Raw genomic sequence first — 20861 nt, forward strand, 5'->3', positions numbered from 1 at the left:
CTATGTTACCAAAAACCAATGCAGAGTCAGTTGATGGACTCCTGGATCATTTTAATTTTAAAACTGACAACGTAATGGATGCTGTTGCAAAAGTAAGAATCAAGAGCACCTTGAGCAAACAGAAAACACCACGACAAAACACCAGTATGCTCACAAACCTAAAGAGAGAATGCAGAAAAGCCAAACTTAAGTGGTGGAATACAAAACGTCAAATTCACTATGAGCTGTACGAACAAAGCCTTTGTAACTATAACAATGAGCTGTACAAGGCCAGATAGCTGCATTTATCTAAAATTATTAACAAGAATGTCAACAATTCCTCCTGCACAGATAAGCCCAGCGCTCCTTTCCACTGAGAAATGCAACTAATTTGACAACATTTTAAGCCACTTCTAAAAAAAAAAGGACTCTAGATGCCTCTATAATGAAAAACTATAGACCTGTATCTAACCTCTATTTTATATCAAAGGTTATTGAGAAAGTTGTATTTCACCAGCTTAATGACTTTTTAAATGAAAGTGGAAATCTTGATAAATTTCAGTCCAGCTTCCGACCTCATCACAGCACTGAAACAGCTCTGGTCAAAGTGTTAAATGACATTAGGTTGAACACTGATTCTGGTCAGGTATCAGTCTTGGTTCTGTTGGATCTCAGTGCTGCGTTTGATACTGCAGATCACAGACTCCTGTTACACAGGCTGGGAAACTGGTTTCGACTTTCTGGATAGGTCCTTAACTGGTTCTGATCGTTGGAGGCTGGAGTAATTTTGTTACAACCAGCAGCTATGAATCTGAGCCATGACTGGCCATGACTTGGGAAGTCCCCCAGGGGTCAGTCCTTGGAACTTTTCTGTTCAACTTTTATATGCTCTTTTCGGGTCATTTTATATTGTTAGGTATTGTTTAATGTATTGTACTGTGAAACACCCCCTCTTGTTTGTGTTACTGCTGCCATGTTGGCCAAGCCATGCCCGTAAAAGCATGTGCCTGGTAAAATAAAGGTTAAACAAAATAAATAAATAAATAAATATTCCAGGTTTGATTGCAGCCCAATAGACTTACTGTGTCAGAGTCTGGAGCAAATAAACACCTGGATGAGACAGAATTTTCTACAATTAAGTGAAGACAAAAGTGAGATTATTCTGTTTGGTAGCAAAGAAAAGAGGGTCAGCATTGGTTAACACCCACACAACCACATTCTTGACCTTGGAGTGTTGATAGACTCAGATCTGACTTTCAGCTGCCACATCAAAGCTGCCACTAAGACAGCTTTTTACCAGCTCAGAAACATCAACAGAATTAAAAGTTTAATCCATGCATTCATCTCCAGTAGACTGGATTACTGTAATGCTCTTTTAACAGAACGTCCTAAGAAGAGCATTAAACATCTGCAGCTCATCCAGAACGCTGCTGCTAAAGTTATAGCCAGGACAAACAGATCTGAACACATCACACCAGCTTTAAAATCTTTACACTGGCTTCCAGTCAGTCACAGAAGAGATTTTAAAACCCTTCTGATTGTTTAATCTCAGGTTTAGGCCCAGAATACATCTGTGATATGTTCAGAGAATATAAAACTAGCAGAGCTCTTAGATCAAAAGACTCTGGTCAACTAGTCCAGACCAGAGTCCAGACTAAAGAATGGAGAAGCAGCATTTAGCTGTTATGCTGCAAACAAGTGGAACAAACTACCAGTGGAGATTAAACTTTCACCAAATCTAGATCCTTTTAAATCCTGGTTAAAAACATGTTGTTTTTCTGTTGTGCCTATGCATGAAATCTGCACAGTAACTTATAACTTAACTTTTAATGCTTTCGATGTATCATTTATTATGGTTTTATTGAGATTTTTACTATTTGTTGCTGTCTTTTGATAATTTCTTTGCACCATTTGTAACGCTTTTAATGTTTTATGTAAAGCACTTTAAATGGTCTTGTACCTGAAATGTGCTATACAAATAAATTTGCCTTGCCTTACCTAACTATCCCAAACTATTATGCATTAATTTAAGGTATTATTCTGTTTGTCTGTCTTATTTGTTTATTCATTATTCAAGCCAACTAGTTCAAGTTTGATAAATTTTTTTCCAAATAATTTAAATTTATGTTAATTTCAGTCATTAACATTTAAAGAGATTTGTGGAAAATTTAGCAATTTCAAAAGCTATTTTTTCTGGGGATATTTCTCTAACACAGTGATTCTTAACATTTTTGAGCCAAGATAACATTTATTGGTGTTTGCGAACCCTCACCTGCTCCCCTCCAGACAAGCTTGTGATGTGCCAAAAACAAGGTGTTGAACCAAAAATTGCAGCCCTTAACAAATGTGTGCTTGACATCGAGATGAAAGTGCTTCGGTGATAAAAAAAACTTGCTCCGTCTTCAAACGCAACATTTTCGTTGATTGTTCTTCTTTGTAATTCTCAAACTTTAGTTTAAAAGGCCGACAGGTTTTTTTTTTTTGGATTCCTCCATCCACTGTGGTCACAATCATGTATTCTGCATATGAAATGACTTCTTCTGGTTTTCTGGCAGTGGGCATGCAACAATTTGATGCATTACCACCACTGATAAAGAGTGTAGATCAGCTTTTCTTGCCAAAGTAATGTCAAATTCAGATTTTTAATATGCCATCAAAAATAACTTGTTCTTTATGCATTTTATGCATTAATTTGTGAAAAAAATAACACCACAGATTGACGTTGCATCAACACCTTCATTTTGACAACCCTAATAAACAGACATAATTTATTTGATAAATTTATATTTATATATGTTTTTTTACAATAATATGGCAACCCCCTGAAATTATCATGGGACCACAAAGAGGGTCCCAACTTACTTATTTACTTGTCTTAATTCATAAGATAGCATTGACCATGTTATTTATATCTCAGTTGTTAGTCGCCCCACAAACTAATTATTTTATTATTTGGGCTCGACCATTTTTAATTTTTCATATGTTTTTTTTTGTACATCTGTTTTTACTTTTAGGATGTGTACAACTATCTACTGGCACCTATAGAGATACATGCAGATGTAAAAGTACACCTGACAATAATCTCTATTAGAGATGTGAAGAACAATGCAAAAAAGGTTATATTTCAAAATGCAATCCTACCTTTTCTCCCTTTGCACCACCTGTTTCACCAGGGGGACCCTGTCATGATACAAGTTGATAAAAGATATTTTCAGAGTTTGTCAAGGACAATGAAACAAAACTTAAACAGCACTGCCAAATCAAAGAGAAGAAGTATGAAGACATAACGATAATTACAGTGACGACACCATCCAATAATTGACCATATCCTTGATTTTTCCATTCAAAGCAAACTTACTGGAGGACCTGGCATTCCAGCACTCGGCAGACCTGGAAGTCCGGGCTTCCCTGGCTCCCCAGCCAACCCTTCAGGACCCACCACACCAGGTGTACCCTGAAAAAAAATGTTCAACACAAAATCTATTAAATCCAAACTGGAGTGAATATTTGTGACAGAGAGGTTGATGACTTAAAGCAAACAGACCTTCTGTCCCTTAGGGCCAACTACACAGACGGACCCAGCTTGACCCTGGGAAATGGTGACAGACGGAAAGAAAAGTACCATCATCAGTGACATCACAGAAGTATCAACACAAGCGCTGCTGAAATCCATTTCCAACAAGTCGTCACAAATTGCTGAGAAACACTGCTTGATTTCTTTCATTTATTTTACATTTTACAACAGGAGATATAGGGAGAAGTTTAGCCTGTGAGATACTCTCTTCAATAGAGCATACAATATTTTCTGCCAGCCTGGTTCAAGCCACATCAGCAAATGTATGAAGAATCACAATGTCAAATGGTTATCCTTGAAGCTATCCTTCACCAAATCTGGCCACATCAAGCACTTGGCCTGGCATGCAACTGAAAATGAACATGTCTGATAGCAAAATCATTGGAATATCTCACAGCTCACACACATAATTTTTACTTAAAAGTTTTCATGCATCAACAGGATCATTGCACCGTACAGGGAAGATTAAAAGGTTTAAGCCTTCGTGAATAGATGCCTGCCTGTTTGAAAGACAAATAGCAACAGTCAATGAGGCAGCATTGATTGTGCAAGCTTTGTTGCTCTAGCCTAATCTAGCAGGCATTAACAGGCTGACTTAACGCAATGGGAGTGAGGAAGTGGAAGGGTGGGGGGGGGGGGGGTATCAGTGGAAGTCTGAGCTTAAAGAGTAATACCGTATAAGTTCACTGAATATCCGCTGAAGCCTGATAAAAGTGGCTGCATATGTGGATGTGTAAGTGTGTTTGGAGAGGAACTTTCACCCACTCTAATGCTCTAATTCTAACGCAAAAGAAAACAAATATAAAAATACCTACATCTCTCCCTGGTTTGCCTGTCAGACCCTGCAGACCGATTTCTCCCTTCTGACCTTTTTCCCCCTAGACAAAGCCAGCAATAGAATGAGAGGTTAGCATTTAATTGGATGATCATTAAAGGGTCAAATCTTCAATATTCATCATCAGGAGTTCCTTAAACTGTTCACCTTGTACCCAGCTGCAGCATCCCAGTTGGGAGCCATGGCCTGTGGAGAGAAGCAACAGAGACAAGGCCTAGATCAATGACCTGGCTAGAAAGAGACAAAATGCACACGTCGCTGGAGCATGGCAAACAACAGAGTGTCCAGTCAGCAACCCATATGGACTACCAGATAGAAGCATTTCCCTTCTTCATGCACACACAAACGGACACACAAGCTTAAGAAAAGGAGGATTCAGTAGTATACAGATACAAATAGAGGAACCAGATGAAACTCAAAGACTCTTCTCACTTATATTTATGCATACAAATGCATGGTTAATGACTCACTGCATTTAAATAACTATTCAAAGAACACCATTAATTTTACTGAATAAATAATACCACTACTGGATGTTTAACAGTGAGGCTTTGCATAAAAATCTAACTAAACAGCTACCAGGGGTTATATGGGTTGGAAGGCAGTGGGATGTGTGACTGTAACCTGCAACAGAACACTGGCACTTACCGGTTCGCCTTTGTCTCCCTTTTGGCCTTTGGGTCCTTCTGTGCACTAATGTTGGAAACAATTGGTTGGCATGTGTCAACACAGAGAAATTTGGGTGAATATATCAGGCGTATAGCCCTGCATGCCAAATGACAAAACACTGATTTTCTCTGTAAGATGAGGCACATAGGGTGAGAATGGGACACAATGGAAATGCTACTTACTGGACCTGTAAGGGAGCCAGCACAGTCATCACCCTAAGATGAGGAGAGATGGAGAGGAAAGATGATTGGTTGTTGGTGTGAAACAGAGAAAGCTGAAGAGAGTCTGGATAGGTGGTGAGTTGGTCAAAATCCAGCATCATGTTAGGCAGTAGCCCTATCAAAGTGTTTGTGTAAGGGAAGATAATACTAGGCATGTCTATGCACATTTAATTACTTCATACATTCCACTGATAGTTTTATAAGACACACATTTTGTATCTGGATTTGCTTTAATGACATCCTTCATTCTTACCCGTTCCCCTTTTTCTCCTTTCAATCCAGCAATTCCACCGAGGTTTACTACCTGCAACACACACAAACACACAGTTACATAGCTCTTGGTTTAATACTGCCAACTTGATCTGATGGAAAGAAATCCAAGTAAAGATCAATGATCCTTACATTTTCTTCCCTACTCAGGAGTAAACAACCAGCACACTAAAGACAGACACAGAGAAAGAAAGATTCAATATCATATTTTAATATCAGTGAAGGAGTTTGCAAAATAAACATCATGTAGTTTCTTCTGTCACCTGCCAGTGGCACTCTTGCACAAAACTAAATGTTGCTTAATCCATGTGCTCCAACACTGCAGCTAAAAATGTTGAGAGGTGTGCAAGTGAGTGCACACACACGTGAATGCACACAAACAAACATATCTCCCATGGGAGCAGGAGATCAATAAGAATGTCTGATTCCCAGAGCACAGGAGTGAGTGGACCAGCTGCTCTTCACAGGAGGGCATAGACACGCACACAATCACATGCACATACCAAATAAGGACAGCCATTATGAATAACTGAAGCATTTTTAACAGAAGCGTGTGATTAAAACTGAATTCCCCCACACTGTGTTTCTGGGAGTCCTGCTTTCACACACCAAGAAGTTTCCAAATGCTGAAGCAGAGAGTACGAGCTTGCTGACACATCAAAAGAGGGCTTGTGAAAGTACAGACAATGTGTAATTTTCCCTCTTCTCCTTTTTTCTATTATTCTTACAAGCTACAAATCCATCAATACTGAGCAACACCAGCGGCAATGACTAATCACTCCTTCCAGGCTCTCATCTGCAACTGTGGACATACTCCAGGATCTCAAGAATGCCCACTTAAAACCTCAGCAGCAACATTTTGGTCATTTATGTTTTCAGAAATGAGACTGAAAGTTAGAATAGAATCAGCTTACTTTGCAGTAGTCATAACTTACACTTTCGAATATTTTGTATTAAAGCTGTTTTTAAGTGCAATATTCAATCCACTTTTAGCTCTGTCCCCCCTCTACTGACTGCTATCAGCTAAATGCTTTCTTCTCTTGTTAGATTTCTGTGGGTAAAATAAGTAAAACTCCTACTATTTTATCTGCTTGTCATTTCACCTGCTGTCAATTTAAAACTAAAGTAAGAAGGTCTACGTGTTTTGAAATTAGCATTAGCATTTTTGTCCTTTAGTTTTTATTTAAGTTTGTTCATCATCTGCCAGGTCTTACCAAAAGAAGATTAAGACCTAGCATGTGCACTACAAATTCATCACTACATAAGATATGGCTCAAAGTCAAGGAGAAATCCTTTTCAAGAAAGCCACATCATAAAGCATCATCAAGGGGCAACTCCATCGCTAAATATTCTTTGCAAGGCCATCATCCGGTGAAATTTCAAGGATGGCTCAGTAAATTTGTAATAAATCTGTGTTCTCGCAGCACCTACAACCCTTTCCGTGTGTCAAAGAGACTGTGGAAGTAAGATTGATGAAGTTGGTGCAATGCATGCATTTTAATTTTTTTAATTACGGGTTTTAACCATATTAATTACCATCATTAAGTTTTTAGCATCTTATATTAAGTAAAAAGGCAGCAACGTATTACATACCAGTATAAATAAAGTTTATGTGTTTTTTTTCTCTAAAGTCTCTCCTCACTATCTGGTGTTCAGGCCTCTCATCCTGCTACTCTTTGTTGCTTCCATTTTCCGTGCTGCCAAATTCACCTCATTCATAAATTCTATTGGCACAACTCTGGTTCACTGATTTTCTTGCTGTTATTTTTGAGCTAATCAGTCTATTCCCCAATCTTTAAAACTGTCTTCTGTTCTGCCATTCACCCCCCAGGCTGACGAGCCTCATCAGAAGTATTTACCACCTTTTATCTCCGCTCATCCACCCCCAACATCTAAGCTCAGAGGGGGGTCCTATCCTATCCTCCTCCTTTATGCATACCAGAGCTCCACTGAGATGAAGCACTGGAGTCTAATTGCCAAACAAAATTGTTTCACATTCAACTGTTGTACATCAATAAATTTCCTTACATCTTTTAAAAATGCTCTCTTTTTATTTAAATGTCTTGTTAAGGTACTCAGCCAAGAGCCTGTTATTTAGCTGTGCTTTTTTCTGCTGTGCTGTGACATTTTCCCACTTGTTATAGATCAGAAGGACACAACTTTGAAGGTCCCATTCAACAGATCTTCGACTGAGAAGCAGACTTCTAGAATTTTTATTAAACTTACTCAGTGGTTCTCCAACTGGGGGGCAGGCCTGGGGAGGCATGGTAACATGATAGGTCCCCAAATATGTGGATGGGTGCATGGGCACATGGGACTGGGAAAATGTAGCAGACAAACTACACAGACAACTGGGGCTCTTGGAAAGATTCTGGTCCACACTCCAGACCACTTGGTGGGAGTAATGCACCAAATTGTTTTTACCAACTGCCAAAAACAATAAAGAAGAAGAAGAACTGTAGCAAAAATCAGGGTTTACTGAACATATTGAAGGCAAAAAAGAACAAGAGAGATATGGAGAAACAGGTAACTGTGATGAAAGAAGGCAAATATCTTGCTCTTGGTTGAACAGTAAATGTGTTTTCGTATTACATCTCCCTCATGTCTGTGATGTTATGAGTATAGTAAGTTACTTTTTTTTTTTTAGTTGTATAGTTATATAGTTCTCTGTATATAAGGGTGGGGATGTTTATTCCTTCAAACAGGGACATTGTAGAAAAAGTTTGGGAACCACTGAACTAACAAATGTAATAACTAAATCACACATGTTAAAAAAGCAAAACCAGGAACACATTTTTCAGATTTTACAACTGAAATTGCCCTAACCAACAGACTGGTGGACCTGAGCCTTTGACTTGACCTTGAAGGATTCATGCAAAGTAAACAAGCTTAAGTACAGACAAAAAAGAAAAATGTGAACACTGATAGATGGTTGAGCTTTGGGAATGTGCAGCAGAAGTCAAATCTAACACATATTTAGCCCATTTAATAACAGATTGCATTCATTCAAATGCCCCCTTGTTAATATACAATGCATAATATTAGATTTTATTATCAGTGAATTCCTATAGGTGGTGTGTTTATCTTTACCTTGAAAGAAAAAGAAATCCCTTTGTAATTTGACTGAATTGAATTAACTTTTGTTCTGCAAGTGTGTGCCCCCAGTGGCAGGACAAGTGTGTGCTCCATCCCAGGTAATAACCTACATTGAGGAAGTCAGGAGAGGAGGCCAGCTGCATTAGTAAGCACACACAGGAGCAACGTAATGAAGCGTCTGGAGTTTTGTATTCTATTTGTGAACAGAACATGCCTATTGTAGGTGAATGACAAAATTAATAGGCAGAAGCAACTCCCGGCTGAGACGCTGTGCATAATGAGTTGTAAATCAGTTCTCAGTCAGTCAGCAAGTCTGAAAGAAAGGAAGAAGAAAATAGAGGCGGATGCACAACATTGCCTAAACACAGTCTTCTTGCTTCAATTTCAACACACACATGTAGAAAATCTCTTGCCAACCGTGAACAGGGTTTAAGAAAGGGTAAGCACTTTCTGGACTGCCCTTGATTCCTAGAGATTCTCCCGTAAGCCTAACATGCATGGCTTTTAGACTGAGGAGGAAAACCAGAGCACATCTAAAGAACATGCTTCTGTTTTTGAACCAACAAGCTCCTTCCTTTGAGTTGACCATCCTACTTTGAACCAGTATGCTGTGCCACAGGTCTTGTTAAATATTCAACCTTGTCAAATCAAATGTGTGTGTGGGTGTGTTAAATGTGAGGCTTACTTTTTCTGCAAGACCCTTGGATGCAAACACATTCTGTTGATAAAAAGAAAAATAAGAACTGCATATTTAAACTGCCTTGATATACTGTTTACATTACATGAGATTTTTTTTTTTTTTTTGCTTTTGTATATGTGCTGCAACACTTCAAATTCTAATTCCATTACAATTCATTGCATCAGATTAACGATAAAAAAGATTACACACAGGCCGTCTTGGTTGCACCCAGGTCATTAGGAGTTCTTTATTCTTTTTATTTTTATTTTTTAAAAAAAGAGAGTTGAAACAGGATGAGGAGACAGAGGACAAGGAGTGCTATATCCCATAAGCCCTGAGGTAAATGAAGAGATGGGCCCTGCTGTGCACAGAATAGGAAATCAGATTCTAAAAAAAAGGCAACAACAAGAAAGGTAGAGGAAGAACATGGAAGCTGCATGGAAACAGTTTTTTTCCAAGACAGCAAGTTATACAGAAATAGGAAAGAGGTTCAGCAAAGGAAAGAAGGGAAAAGTAATTTTACAGGTGGTGTTGGGCTTCATCATAAAAAGTCAAGTAGACAGGCATGGAGGCTCTGGGAGTATAGAAAAAAAAAGGGAAATATAACTTTGGGTCTTTTGAAGACTGGATGACCTTTCAGATGGGGACTGGGTTGAAAGCAAGAGGGAAAAAAGAGGCATGCAGTGCAGAAGGATAAGAAACAGTGTGGGTGAGATTTGTTATATCTCAGGAAGGCAGTAACTGCTGTGACCCACACACAGACAAGCAATGTGCACACAACCCTGTACAAAACCTGATTTGATCGTAGTTACAAAGAAAGGTTGTTTGACATAGCTAGAAGATGGGGTTCAATGCTATGGGTCAGAGCAGTCAATTACTGGTATGCCTCTTGTATCTTGCTGCCCCGCTGGTGAGGTTGCTATTTCAAAGTGCAATAAAAGCCAACAGAGTTTTGAGGCAAAGTTCTCATTTAGGCCCAGACATTTACAAATGTGACAAATGTCGGATTGGATTTATGATTCCATATGTAAAATATATACGTAAAATATCTGCACTTATTTTGCACATCTGCACTTTTTTGACTTGTACTATGTTAGATTTGCTACTAACAGTAACACAGTGTTTCTTAATATAAAGCTTGAATGTTGCTGCACACATGGACTTAGATAACATGGATTACCCATGCAGAGTCCACAGATCAGTTAAAACTGATGTTACGTTTTACTCTTTTTCCATCCATCCATCCATTTTCTGCACTTATCTGGAGTCGGGTCGCGGGGGCAGCTGCCTAAGCCAGACTTCACTTTCCCCGGCCACATTTACCAGCTCATCCGGTGGGATTGAGAAGGTCTTCGAAGTATTCCCTCCACCGCCTCACAACGTCCCGAATCGAGGTCAGCAGCCCCCCATCCCCACTGTATACAGTGTTGACAGAGCACTGCTTTTCCCTCCTGAGCCGCCGGATGGCGGACCAGAATCTCCTCGAAGCCGTCCGGAAGTCATTCTCCATGGCCTCTCCAAACTCTTCCCATGGCCGAGTTTTTGCCTTAGCGACCACCGAAGCTGCTTAGCTGGCCTATACACAGGCCATTCACCCCCACAGGCCAAAAAGGCCCGATAGGACTCCTTCTTTAGCTTGACGGCATCCCTTACTGCCGGTGTCCGCCAAGGAGTTTGGGGGTTACCACCACGACAGGCACAGACGACCTTACGGCCACAGCTGCGGCTGGCCGCCTCGACAAAAGGGGCACGGAACACAGCCCACTCGGACTGAATGTCCCCCGCCTCAACCAGGACATGGTTGAAGCTCTGCCAGAGATGGGAGTTGAAACTCTTTCTGACAGGGGACTCTGCCAGACTTTCCCAGCAGACCCTCACAACACGCTTGGGTCTGCCAGACCTGACTGGCATCCTCCCCCACCATCTGAGCCAACTCACTACCAGGTAGTGATCAGCTGACAGCTCCGTCCCTCTCTTTAACCTGCGGCCACAAGTTCGATGATATGACTACAAAGTCATTGAACTGCGGCCTAGAGTGTCCCGGTGCCACAAGGTGTTCGTTATGGACAGTCCATGACGAGCACAGAAGTGAGGTGACATTCCACGTCCCTAGAGCTAGCTTTTGTAGCCGAAGATCAGACCGCCAGGGTCCCCGCCTCTGGCATCCGCCCAGCTCACACTTTTCGTTGGCATTTAGCTTGAATAACTTAGAAAAAGTTGAACGAGAATATATAGATAATGTTGGCCAACCTTGAAACTAAGGTGAATATTTTTATCTATTAATAGATTATATTTTTATTATTTTTTTGTCTGTGTTTCCTAAAAAAATCTGAGAAGACTGATCACTCTTTCTGCCTGTTAATTATGACATTTGGCTCCAAAAAGGAGAAATGGCTAACACAGTTTAGTCTAATGCTAACAACACCCAACTATTAGGACATCTAAAAATGAATACTTTGATAGGGTATGTCTCCTTTGTGAATTTGCAACCAGCTTAGATCACATCCAATGAAGTTAAACTTGCAGACCTAGAGTGCTAAGCTAACTCTAGGCAGTTCATTTGGGGCACAGTGACTGCTAGCTGTAGCTGTATTTGTTTGTTTGCATAAATTTTTTCCCCAATGTTGCAGCTCTCCATGCATGAAAGAAAGGCTTGTATTTCCCTTTAGGTTACATTACAAGGGGGGAGAGAGAAATATAGCCACAGAAGGGATATTTCACCAAGAGCTTATCCCCTGTGCTTCTTTTGTAGCAATAATGCAGAGTATTCCATATATAGCACAAACAGCATACCATGTGGAGGGTTTAATATGCTCTCAGTTAGCCAGGTTTAGCTTAATGGAGGCTGTGACTCAGTAACATCTGGGATACACAGTGAATCCTGGATTTCACAGTCCATTTATTGTGTACAAAACTTGTCTGTACTTTGTGCTTACATTTACCAGTATTTATGAAAAGAAGACACTGGGAAAAGGGACATAATGGATAAAAAAGTGAAATAAAACGTGAAAGGAGAACAGAAATATGTGTCATCTCTTGTTGTTAAAACTACTTTCATGGGGCCAAAAGCTGTATCCTGTAAAGGACATTACATGTACAGGGTGGTACTTAAAATAAATAGTGATGTAGTCAAGTTTGCTGGTCTCAACAAACTAGCTGTTTTTTTTTTTTTTTTTTTTTTTTGCTGTCATTAGTATCTATTACAACTGTTGAACAATTATGCATATTACCTAAAATAAATCAACAGAAAAGTTCCAATCTTAGAAAGGTTAAAAAATAAAAGTAGCTAATCCATCATTTCATGCAATTATTTCTGTAAAAATTCAGTTTAGGCACATAATGACATGTTTAATATGAAAATTAATGTTGCATTAATATAATTTTTCCCATCACACTTTGGGGTAATTTATTCATATTATACAGTTTGTTGCACAGACTTTAAGGAACACAAAATGAAGTCATAATAAAACAGCCAATCTGCAAAAGGAGATGGCAGAGAATGGAAAATAAGAACTATATGAGAGAGAGAAACATCAGATGCTTGAGTATGTCTGGAAGCATCAATGGGATTGATTACTAAGATCTGAAGTCTGCCAGAGCTTGAGCATAACAATAACACTCCACAGGACAAACACGAGGCCCCAATGAATAAGTAACTGGATTGAGATCCCCTTTGTATGAATCATTAAACAAGCAAGTGTAAAAATAAAAATGGATTTCAGAACTTAATCAATACTGAAGTAGGCACCTGATCAGACTACACAGAAAACTCAGAAGTGATGGAATTTACAACATAATAAAACAACTTCATCATTGTTCAGATTCTAAGGCAAACAGCAAGCTTATTTGGCTAAGTGGCCAACAGAAGCATCTCAGACAGCTCAGTCTTAAGAACAATGTCCGTTTCTGCAATGAGTCATGCCTACACCTGCTGGGATAGTGGGTGTTGTGTTCATTCACAATAGAAAAGATGGATGCAAAAAGGTCATCCTCAGCTAATTTTGTTCCTGGATATAACTGCTTACCTCTCATTTTTAGAATGACAGCATAATAAAGATAAATGCAGCGTATGGTATTTTGTGCCCAACCCTGTTTCAACAAAAAGGTGGAACATAAAGTTGATACGCTAATATGTTTACTATTGTGTTGCATCAACTTTATATTTTACACCATTTTTTGTAAGAACTGAGGACAACAACTGCTGAAGTTGAGAAAGTGAAAAGTTTCCCATGACCTCTTTGTGAAGTACCCTTCCCATGAATAAACCCAGTATCCCTGCAACCTCAAAATGTGAAAAAAGTGGCTTTGGAAAATTATTAATATTGAATAAAATGAAAAAGAAGGTTGAATCTAAATGTCTCATGATAATATCTATTATTTTTTGTCTTTGTTGTCACCATCAAAATAATAATTTTTCATTTGTACTGAACTGATTCATACTGAAAATGATACAATTTGACGTAAACCCAACATCTTTGGGAACAGGCTTGCATTTGTATCCCTAGTCTCTATCTATGGTCTGGGGTGTGTGTGTGTGTGATTATAGGTTGTACTTTTTTCCATATAAGAGCAGAAACTTCATTTTCCTACTTAGCTCAAGAGCAGCCTGCTTGTATACAGAGGCTACAGCTGGCCCAGTTTGAATCCAACTCTTTCGCTCTCTCTTTGATCCCCTTTCTTGTCTCTTCCACTGCCACTAAAGACCACTATAGCCAAAGAATAACATCTTTAGAAAAGACTATTTCTTTCTTTGTGTATGTGGAGGAAGTGTGCATTTTACCTGGTTAAATGTGTTGTCAAGCAGGTCATTTTCTGCAGCACGACGGCTCTTGGAAACATCAGGAGGGCACTACAAGCAAACAAAAGACAAAACAAGATAATAGGTTCAAATACATAAGTGACATGCCAATCTCTCTGTGAAGCTTTACTTATGGCACATTTCCATTACATGGAACCGTTCGGTACTGTATGGAGGTATTACCTCAGATGATACTTCATACTGATTCTCAAACACTTAAGAACTAGTCTCATCGCAAACCCATTCAGAGCAATAACCAATCTGAACTCCATGCTTGTAAGGTATTTAGATGAACTATTTGCTGAATCAATCTCATGTAATAAACACATACAGCAAAGTTGTGCTTCTTCTGTAAGGCTACAGCTGATCTAGCAAACAGGGAAATGGTGCTGTCTGTAATGGAAAATGAAGTTGTACCATGCCGTACCATGCAATAGGAAAGCAAATTAGACCTGATGGTAATATATAAAAGCTAACATGCTAACAAGCTCACAATAAGTACTATGCAAATATTTCACAAGATTTCAAGAAGAATAAATGTATGGTCATTTATTCTGTTATTTGAAGTGAAATATCAGTGTGGTGTCATTTTAGTCAGAGGTATGAGAAATGCAATCTCTTTTTATTGCTCTTTGGTTGATCATTAGCTTTGGCTAACTAGCATTACCATAAACTGCTGATGTTTAGGTCAAGAACATCCTGCAAAATTCTTGTAAATTGTTTAAAAATATACAATATAATTTAACCCTTAGAGCTCCAAGCCATTATTTTGAGCTCTTTGATTTGCCTGTTAATTTTTTTTTTTTGTTGTTTTTATTTGTTTTGGTTTTTTTCAACAGCACAGAAAGGCCAGCGCAATAATAGCGTTATGAATCTTGCTTTCCATCTTGCTAGTGCCCGCTGAGCTGCTGTCTGTCATTCAGTTATTTCTGCCTGTGTATCCTAACCTGGCCCCTGATCACTCCACATCTCGCACCCCAACCCTTGCAGCTTCTGGCATTTTTCAAAATTAAGCAGCAGGTGGAGTTATGCAAAAAGTAGGGGGTGTAGTTACACTTTAAGCAACTGTAAACACACTTCTGTAACGAGGCTGGTGTATTTTGGCAGAAACTACGGTCCATGGTAAAGAGCAACATTGTCTAACAAAGCCGAATGAAAAAAGTTAGCTTTAGGCTCATTTAGGCAGTACCGTTGACTTGTCAAGGAGAAAGCTGGCAACTTCAGCATCCCTTTAAAAATGCAGGTGGATCGCTCAGTTGGCAGAGCATCCATCTTCCATGCAGGGGACCAAATTTCGATTCCCCCAGGAGATAAACATTAACACTTTCCAATTGGGTCCTTAAGGCAGATTTATGCTCGTGCGTGGTATGCATGCGGTCGGTTACAGGATAGCTGACGCTGGTGAGTGTGCTCTCACACTCGAGCGTAGAGGGTATCATTTTGGTGTCATGTTGCAGTTTCTCCTCCTGATCTGAAGGTGGCAGCAGGAGTGATATCAGCCGGTAAACTCACCAGGTCGGAGTTCTTTTGATGGTTTACTTCAGTTCTGGTACGTATTTTCTGTTTTAAAATGACAATGGCGTCCAGTATGGTTCAGTGTCTTTATTAGCTTGACGAAGAAAATGAAGGAATAATTCTCTCCTCAACTTGATCCACTGGGTGTTGTTTTTAAAAATGGTGGTTACCACACAAATTCAGTGAAAAGATCCAGAAATATGGAAACTCGTAATCCAAAATTGACCAATCACAAGGGAATACTTCCGCATAATCGTTTGTGTAGCAGAGGTGCACATCAGGAAGAGGTGTGTGTCGGGCCTCTGTAGAACTATGGAGCGCCTACGGCGGTGACGCAGATGCCGCTTGAGTATAAATCCGCCTTTAGGCAAGACCCTTAACGCTACTGCCTAACCACTGTAAGTCGCTTTGGATAAAAGCATCTGCTGAATGACTCTAATGTAAAATCTTTTTCCTTTTTGAGATCTTTCTACCTGGGGAAGGCTAGCCCAATGTTTTTCCTTTTTGTAATTGTCCTTTTTGTATCGTTTGGTAACAATGTCTTTAAAATTACTATTTTTATGCTCTTTTAATGATGGTGAAATGGCTCCCATGCTGCTCCTGGTGCATATGTATGGTCCTGTATTTTTGTGATGAATAATTTAACAGACTTTCCAGCTTGCCGGGGTAGTAAGTCACTCTTGTTTATCTTTATCTCTCCCTCCCATTCATTTCACTGTGTGCTGACTCATAGGTAAAACGCATACTTGGTGCTCTTTTAAGACAGCTGTAGTTTAAAGATGGCAGACCGTCATGATGCTGCCCTACTGGCATACCCGTCCTACATAAAAACAAATCTAAAATTCTTTGCTTACGAGAATGTGTCAGATCATTAGCAGAGGTTATACGACACCAATGATAACACATATATACATACATACCAGTAAACAGAAAATGTTACACAATGTCCCTTTAAAAATGTCATAATCAATGTCAGTTTGCCTCAGGAAAGGTGCAGAGAGAATGCATTGGGTATTACAATAATGACGCATGGCATGTGAGGCCCCTATCTCCCCTCTAAAATTGTGCAAAATGGTTTAGTCTACATCAGCATCGGGTTGTTCAACTGAGTTACACACAGAGTGCAGCCAGAGAAGAAAGTCATGTACTTCCCAAAGAAACTGAATACAGTCTGAAAACCAGAAAAGGAAGAGAAATAAACATAGTTTAGGAAAATTAAGTAAGAAGCAGCAGCTTCTTTTGTAATCTCTTAGATAAGAGAGTTGAGTTTAGTTGATATCAGAAGCAGTTGTCTGTATGCTGCTGGTCAGGATTCATTTAGGGCCAACACAGATTGACTACCAACAGAAATTCATCAAAGTGTTTGCTGTAAATCATTTGATTTTACGAATGGATAAAAAACAGATCTATCTATTTATCAATCTGTCTGTCTGTCTGTCTAAATCTTCAGTTATTCCCAGTACTGCCAATATTTTAATGACAACTGTATTTGTAACAATTTATTCTACAGAAAATTATCTAGGCCTGTTGAAATGATGTGAGCTGATCTCAGAGACATATTACTATGTTCACACTAACTTAAAACTTCAAGTTGAACTCATGCAGCCTTTACATATTTCATTACTTATATGATAACCATATTTATTACAGCACATTTGAACAAATTGGGAAGCCTTAGTATTAAGATTGAAGGGAACTCCTGTTTGATATTCAGCACAAACACCTAAACCTAGCAGAACGATGGTAATTACTTTCCTAAAATTCAGCAACAGTGTTAACACATCTCCAACAGTCAAGTCTGTTCTCCTCCTCCTCCTGAGATCACTTCATCACCTCTTCTTCTGTGCACTGATTCTCAGATGTTTAAGGGGGTTGTGGTCTTTCCACACATCGAACTGTGCGTCATTGCTGTTTGTGGAGCTGAAATGTCTCCACACATGACAGCACTTGGGACTGATTGATCACTGATCAGTGAGTGAGCAGCACGCTACTGTAAAGCTACGCTGTGCCTTATTTTGCAGATGACAGTGGCAGACAAATGAAGTAGTTCCTACTTATCCTGACAGTTTACTTTCCACTGTGTTCACATTAATGATAATTATTAATATGGGAAGAAGATTAAGTTTGAGAGTCAGTTCAAGAATAAAAACAGTTGGTATGGGAGGAATGAATATTTCAGTATCAATCCGGACATCACTGATAATTTTTCTTCTCAGATAACCACGTGACTCAAAAGTATTCATTTTTTAAATTTTATTATGCACACAGCAAAAAAAATACCAAACTCCAGACCCCGGTGTCATCAATAGCAGCTACAGCCTTGATCCTGTTAACCAAAAAAACTGAATGCACCCCGAAGTCTTAATGTTGATAACAAAAGTTAATTTGTTATCAACTACTATTATATCATATCAGGTATTATCAATATAAGTAACAAAATAAAACAGAATGAAAACTTTCCAACTTTAAGGCCACAATGAATTTTAGTCAGAGTCTGATTATTATATCACCTACTGTTGGTGCTTTTGAGTCAGTACCTTATAAATAATAACCTGGGAAAAGGGCTGTCTTATAACTATTACTAAATTACTTCATTTAGTGCATTAACTTGAAAATAAGGGACATATATCAGAAAGTTCTCCAGCCTGCAGGTGTATAAGATACAGAGTAGAATAATTTTCCGGTAAGACAGGAGGTACAGTAGAAAACATTCCTGTTGTTGTTGGTGCAAATAGCTTATTGCATAGCAAATATATACACGGAACCTTTCGGTAACATTGTAACATCGGTATTAGCAAAGCTTAAAATCATAAACCACATGGACCTCAGTTTCAAACACAGCAGCAGGTCCAGGTGATAAGAAGATTTGAGACACGACGAGCTCATGGAGGCCGTTAAGCTTTTGAATTCACATACAATCATCTGCAGATGATTTAGGTGAAGGAATCTTAGTAACACAAGTTTTATCCTATTGTATGTTATGTTATAAGCAGGTTCAAATCATCTTATATCTGACTTGCGTGGGATTTGTCCTTGTTACAGAGTGTGAGATAGAAGAGGCAAGTGAAGAAATGGGAAGTGAAGGTTGCTTTGAAGGTAGTGAGGAGGTTGAGGAGAGGAAAGCTGAGGAAAAGGAAGACAGTGAGAGGCTGAGCAATGAAGAAGAGTGTCTGCCAGATGAATCAGTCCTCTGGCCAGAGAAGCCATTTTACCATTTAGAGGTTCAGCTAAGATCATACTTGTTACCTTTGTCTTATACCAAGGGAAAAGTATGTGCGAGAGCTATCGATCAAGTTCAAAGAGGGGCCCACAAAAATTTGTTTGCACACAGGACCCAGAATTTCATGCTACGCCCCTGCTTAAAGGGTATGCTGTTGATCACATGATATTGTGTAACAGAGTTACACAATATAATTCCTGAGAAATTGTTTGCAATTTAAGCAATACAACAACAGTTATGGAAAATGATACTTAATGAAAACTCAAAGCACAAAATCCAGTCAATAGAAACAAATCATGTTGCACTTATAGGTTCCCAGCAGATGCATATGGGGCACTTATATGTCCGTTCTGTTAAGTGAAAGTAAAAAGTAATCCTTTTGCTCCTTAACTTTTTAGTCTTTAGACAAAAAAATATTTCTTACAATGCAGTACTAACCTTTTTAATAAGTCAATTTTCAACTTTTTGTTGAAGGTCATGTAGGAAATTCAGATTTTTTGGTACATTGCTGTATTTATTTGACTTTCATAGCAACCCCTAGGTTAACAATATTAAACTATTTTTAATTATTCAAATCATATAATTTGGATAATTTGTTTAGTTATTTAATTTTATAAACTGTTTTTCTTTACAGCTCACGATGGTCCAGCAGCTTGAAGCTTCAACCACAGCAGGCTACATAATGTTATGATCAAATATAATTTGAAGGTGCATTCTTCTGCTAATTATTTACTGATCAATATTTTTTAAACACTGATGCATTCTCAGCTTTCATAACTCCGTTAATCTCATTATTGTGTGGCTAAATATTACATTAGGCAAGAGACAATGTAAAAATCCAGATTTCTTTTTTTTTTTTTAATGACCCCAGGACCCCTGCTATTGAGGTGTCTCTCCCAAATTGCTCTCCTATCTTGAAACATAACCAGGTGCTCATGGTTCTACTACCATGCATCATAATGAACCTACATCCTTTCATTTGTCAGCACTACAGCCACCACAGGTGTGTAAGTGTCTACATATTTGCACACTTGCTCTTCCACTTCTCATCTCAAATTTAAATGCAGCTTGGAGGGAGTCCAACAGCACACAAGCCAAGAGCAAAAGAAAAAAAAAATCTTTTCTTCTTGAGGCCCCTCTAATCAATTTTGCAGCATGGAGTCCCTCCTGCAGAGGACTTCATTTTCATACTTCTAAAGCAGCTTCCCACCCTATGCGAGTATTCCTACTTTAAATTCATTTTGTAATAATAATAAAAAAATGACATATTCGTGCATACCCAGACATGCAAGCCCAGACACCCTGGAGAATTCTGTCAAAAAGTTTACTGAGGACAAAATATATTCAGCTTAAAAAATAACTCCACTTGCTTGCAATTGTTTGCATGCTAAACTTACTCCTGCACTCTATTGTTCTAATCCAATAGATGTGTTTTCTATTTGATAAAGAATTTGTCTTAAGTTTCTGTTAGACAGTAAAACAAATATAAAAGAGGTGAAAACATTAGGTGGATAAAACAGACAACTGTAAATACAAGAAAATGTGAGGAATCTGCCCTTTCTGAAGCGGTTTACATATGATCAAATGTCACAGAAAGTCTGACAAATTCATCGAAAGCAAGTTAATAGAAACTAAATAGAGCATAATGAATTTTAAAGACATTTTACGATGAATAACAAAAACATGGATCGAGCAAATAAAGATTTTTTTCTTTCTCTTTTTTGTTTTGAAGACGCTGCAGAGGACAGTATGTTGAGTTACTGTCACTGTTAGTATAAAGGAGGATATATCCTTTTGCGGCGTCTGCATGCGATCGGTTACAGCATAGCTGATGCTGGCGAGTCTGCTCTCGCACTCGAGCGTAGGGGGTGTGCGTTTTTTTGGTGTCGTGTTGCAGTTTCTCCTCCTAACCTGAAGGTGGCAGCAGGGGTGGTATCAGCCGGTAAACTCACCAGGTCAGAGTTCTTTGGCTGGTTCACTTCAGTTCGGTAGGTATTTTCTGTTT

The 20861-nt window shown here is 38.9% G+C and overlaps 1 protein-coding gene across 5 annotated transcripts in view; it reads right to left on the reverse strand.

Annotated features, from left to right (window-relative positions):
* Window positions 1–20861, reverse strand: part of col16a1 (collagen, type XVI, alpha 1) — a 98402-nt gene that overhangs the window by 36323 nt on the left and 41218 nt on the right. For 2 of the 5 annotated variants that reach the window (XM_042012237.1, XM_042012234.1), the window contains exons 8-18: window positions 14104–14172; window positions 9330–9362; window positions 5681–5716; window positions 5532–5582; window positions 5240–5272; window positions 5037–5081; window positions 4536–4574; window positions 4369–4431; window positions 3524–3568; window positions 3338–3433; window positions 3121–3159 (exon numbers count right to left, since the gene is read on the reverse strand). In XM_042012237.1, the coding sequence (XP_041868171.1) occupies window positions 3121–3159; window positions 3338–3433; window positions 3524–3568; window positions 4369–4431; window positions 4536–4574; window positions 5037–5081; window positions 5240–5272; window positions 5532–5582; window positions 5681–5716; window positions 9330–9362; window positions 14104–14172 (549 nt within the window). The remainder of the gene's footprint in view (window positions 1–3120; window positions 3160–3337; window positions 3434–3523; window positions 3569–4368; window positions 4432–4535; window positions 4575–5036; window positions 5082–5239; window positions 5273–5531; window positions 5583–5680; window positions 5717–9329; window positions 9363–14103; window positions 14173–20861) is intronic. The other 3 variants (XM_042012235.1, XM_042012236.1, XM_042012238.1) reach the window with 3 other exon arrangements.

This window comes from Melanotaenia boesemani, chromosome 17 (assembly GCF_017639745.1).
Source record: "Melanotaenia boesemani isolate fMelBoe1 chromosome 17, fMelBoe1.pri, whole genome shotgun sequence".
NCBI classification, from domain to species: Eukaryota; Metazoa; Chordata; class Actinopteri; order Atheriniformes; family Melanotaeniidae; genus Melanotaenia; species Melanotaenia boesemani.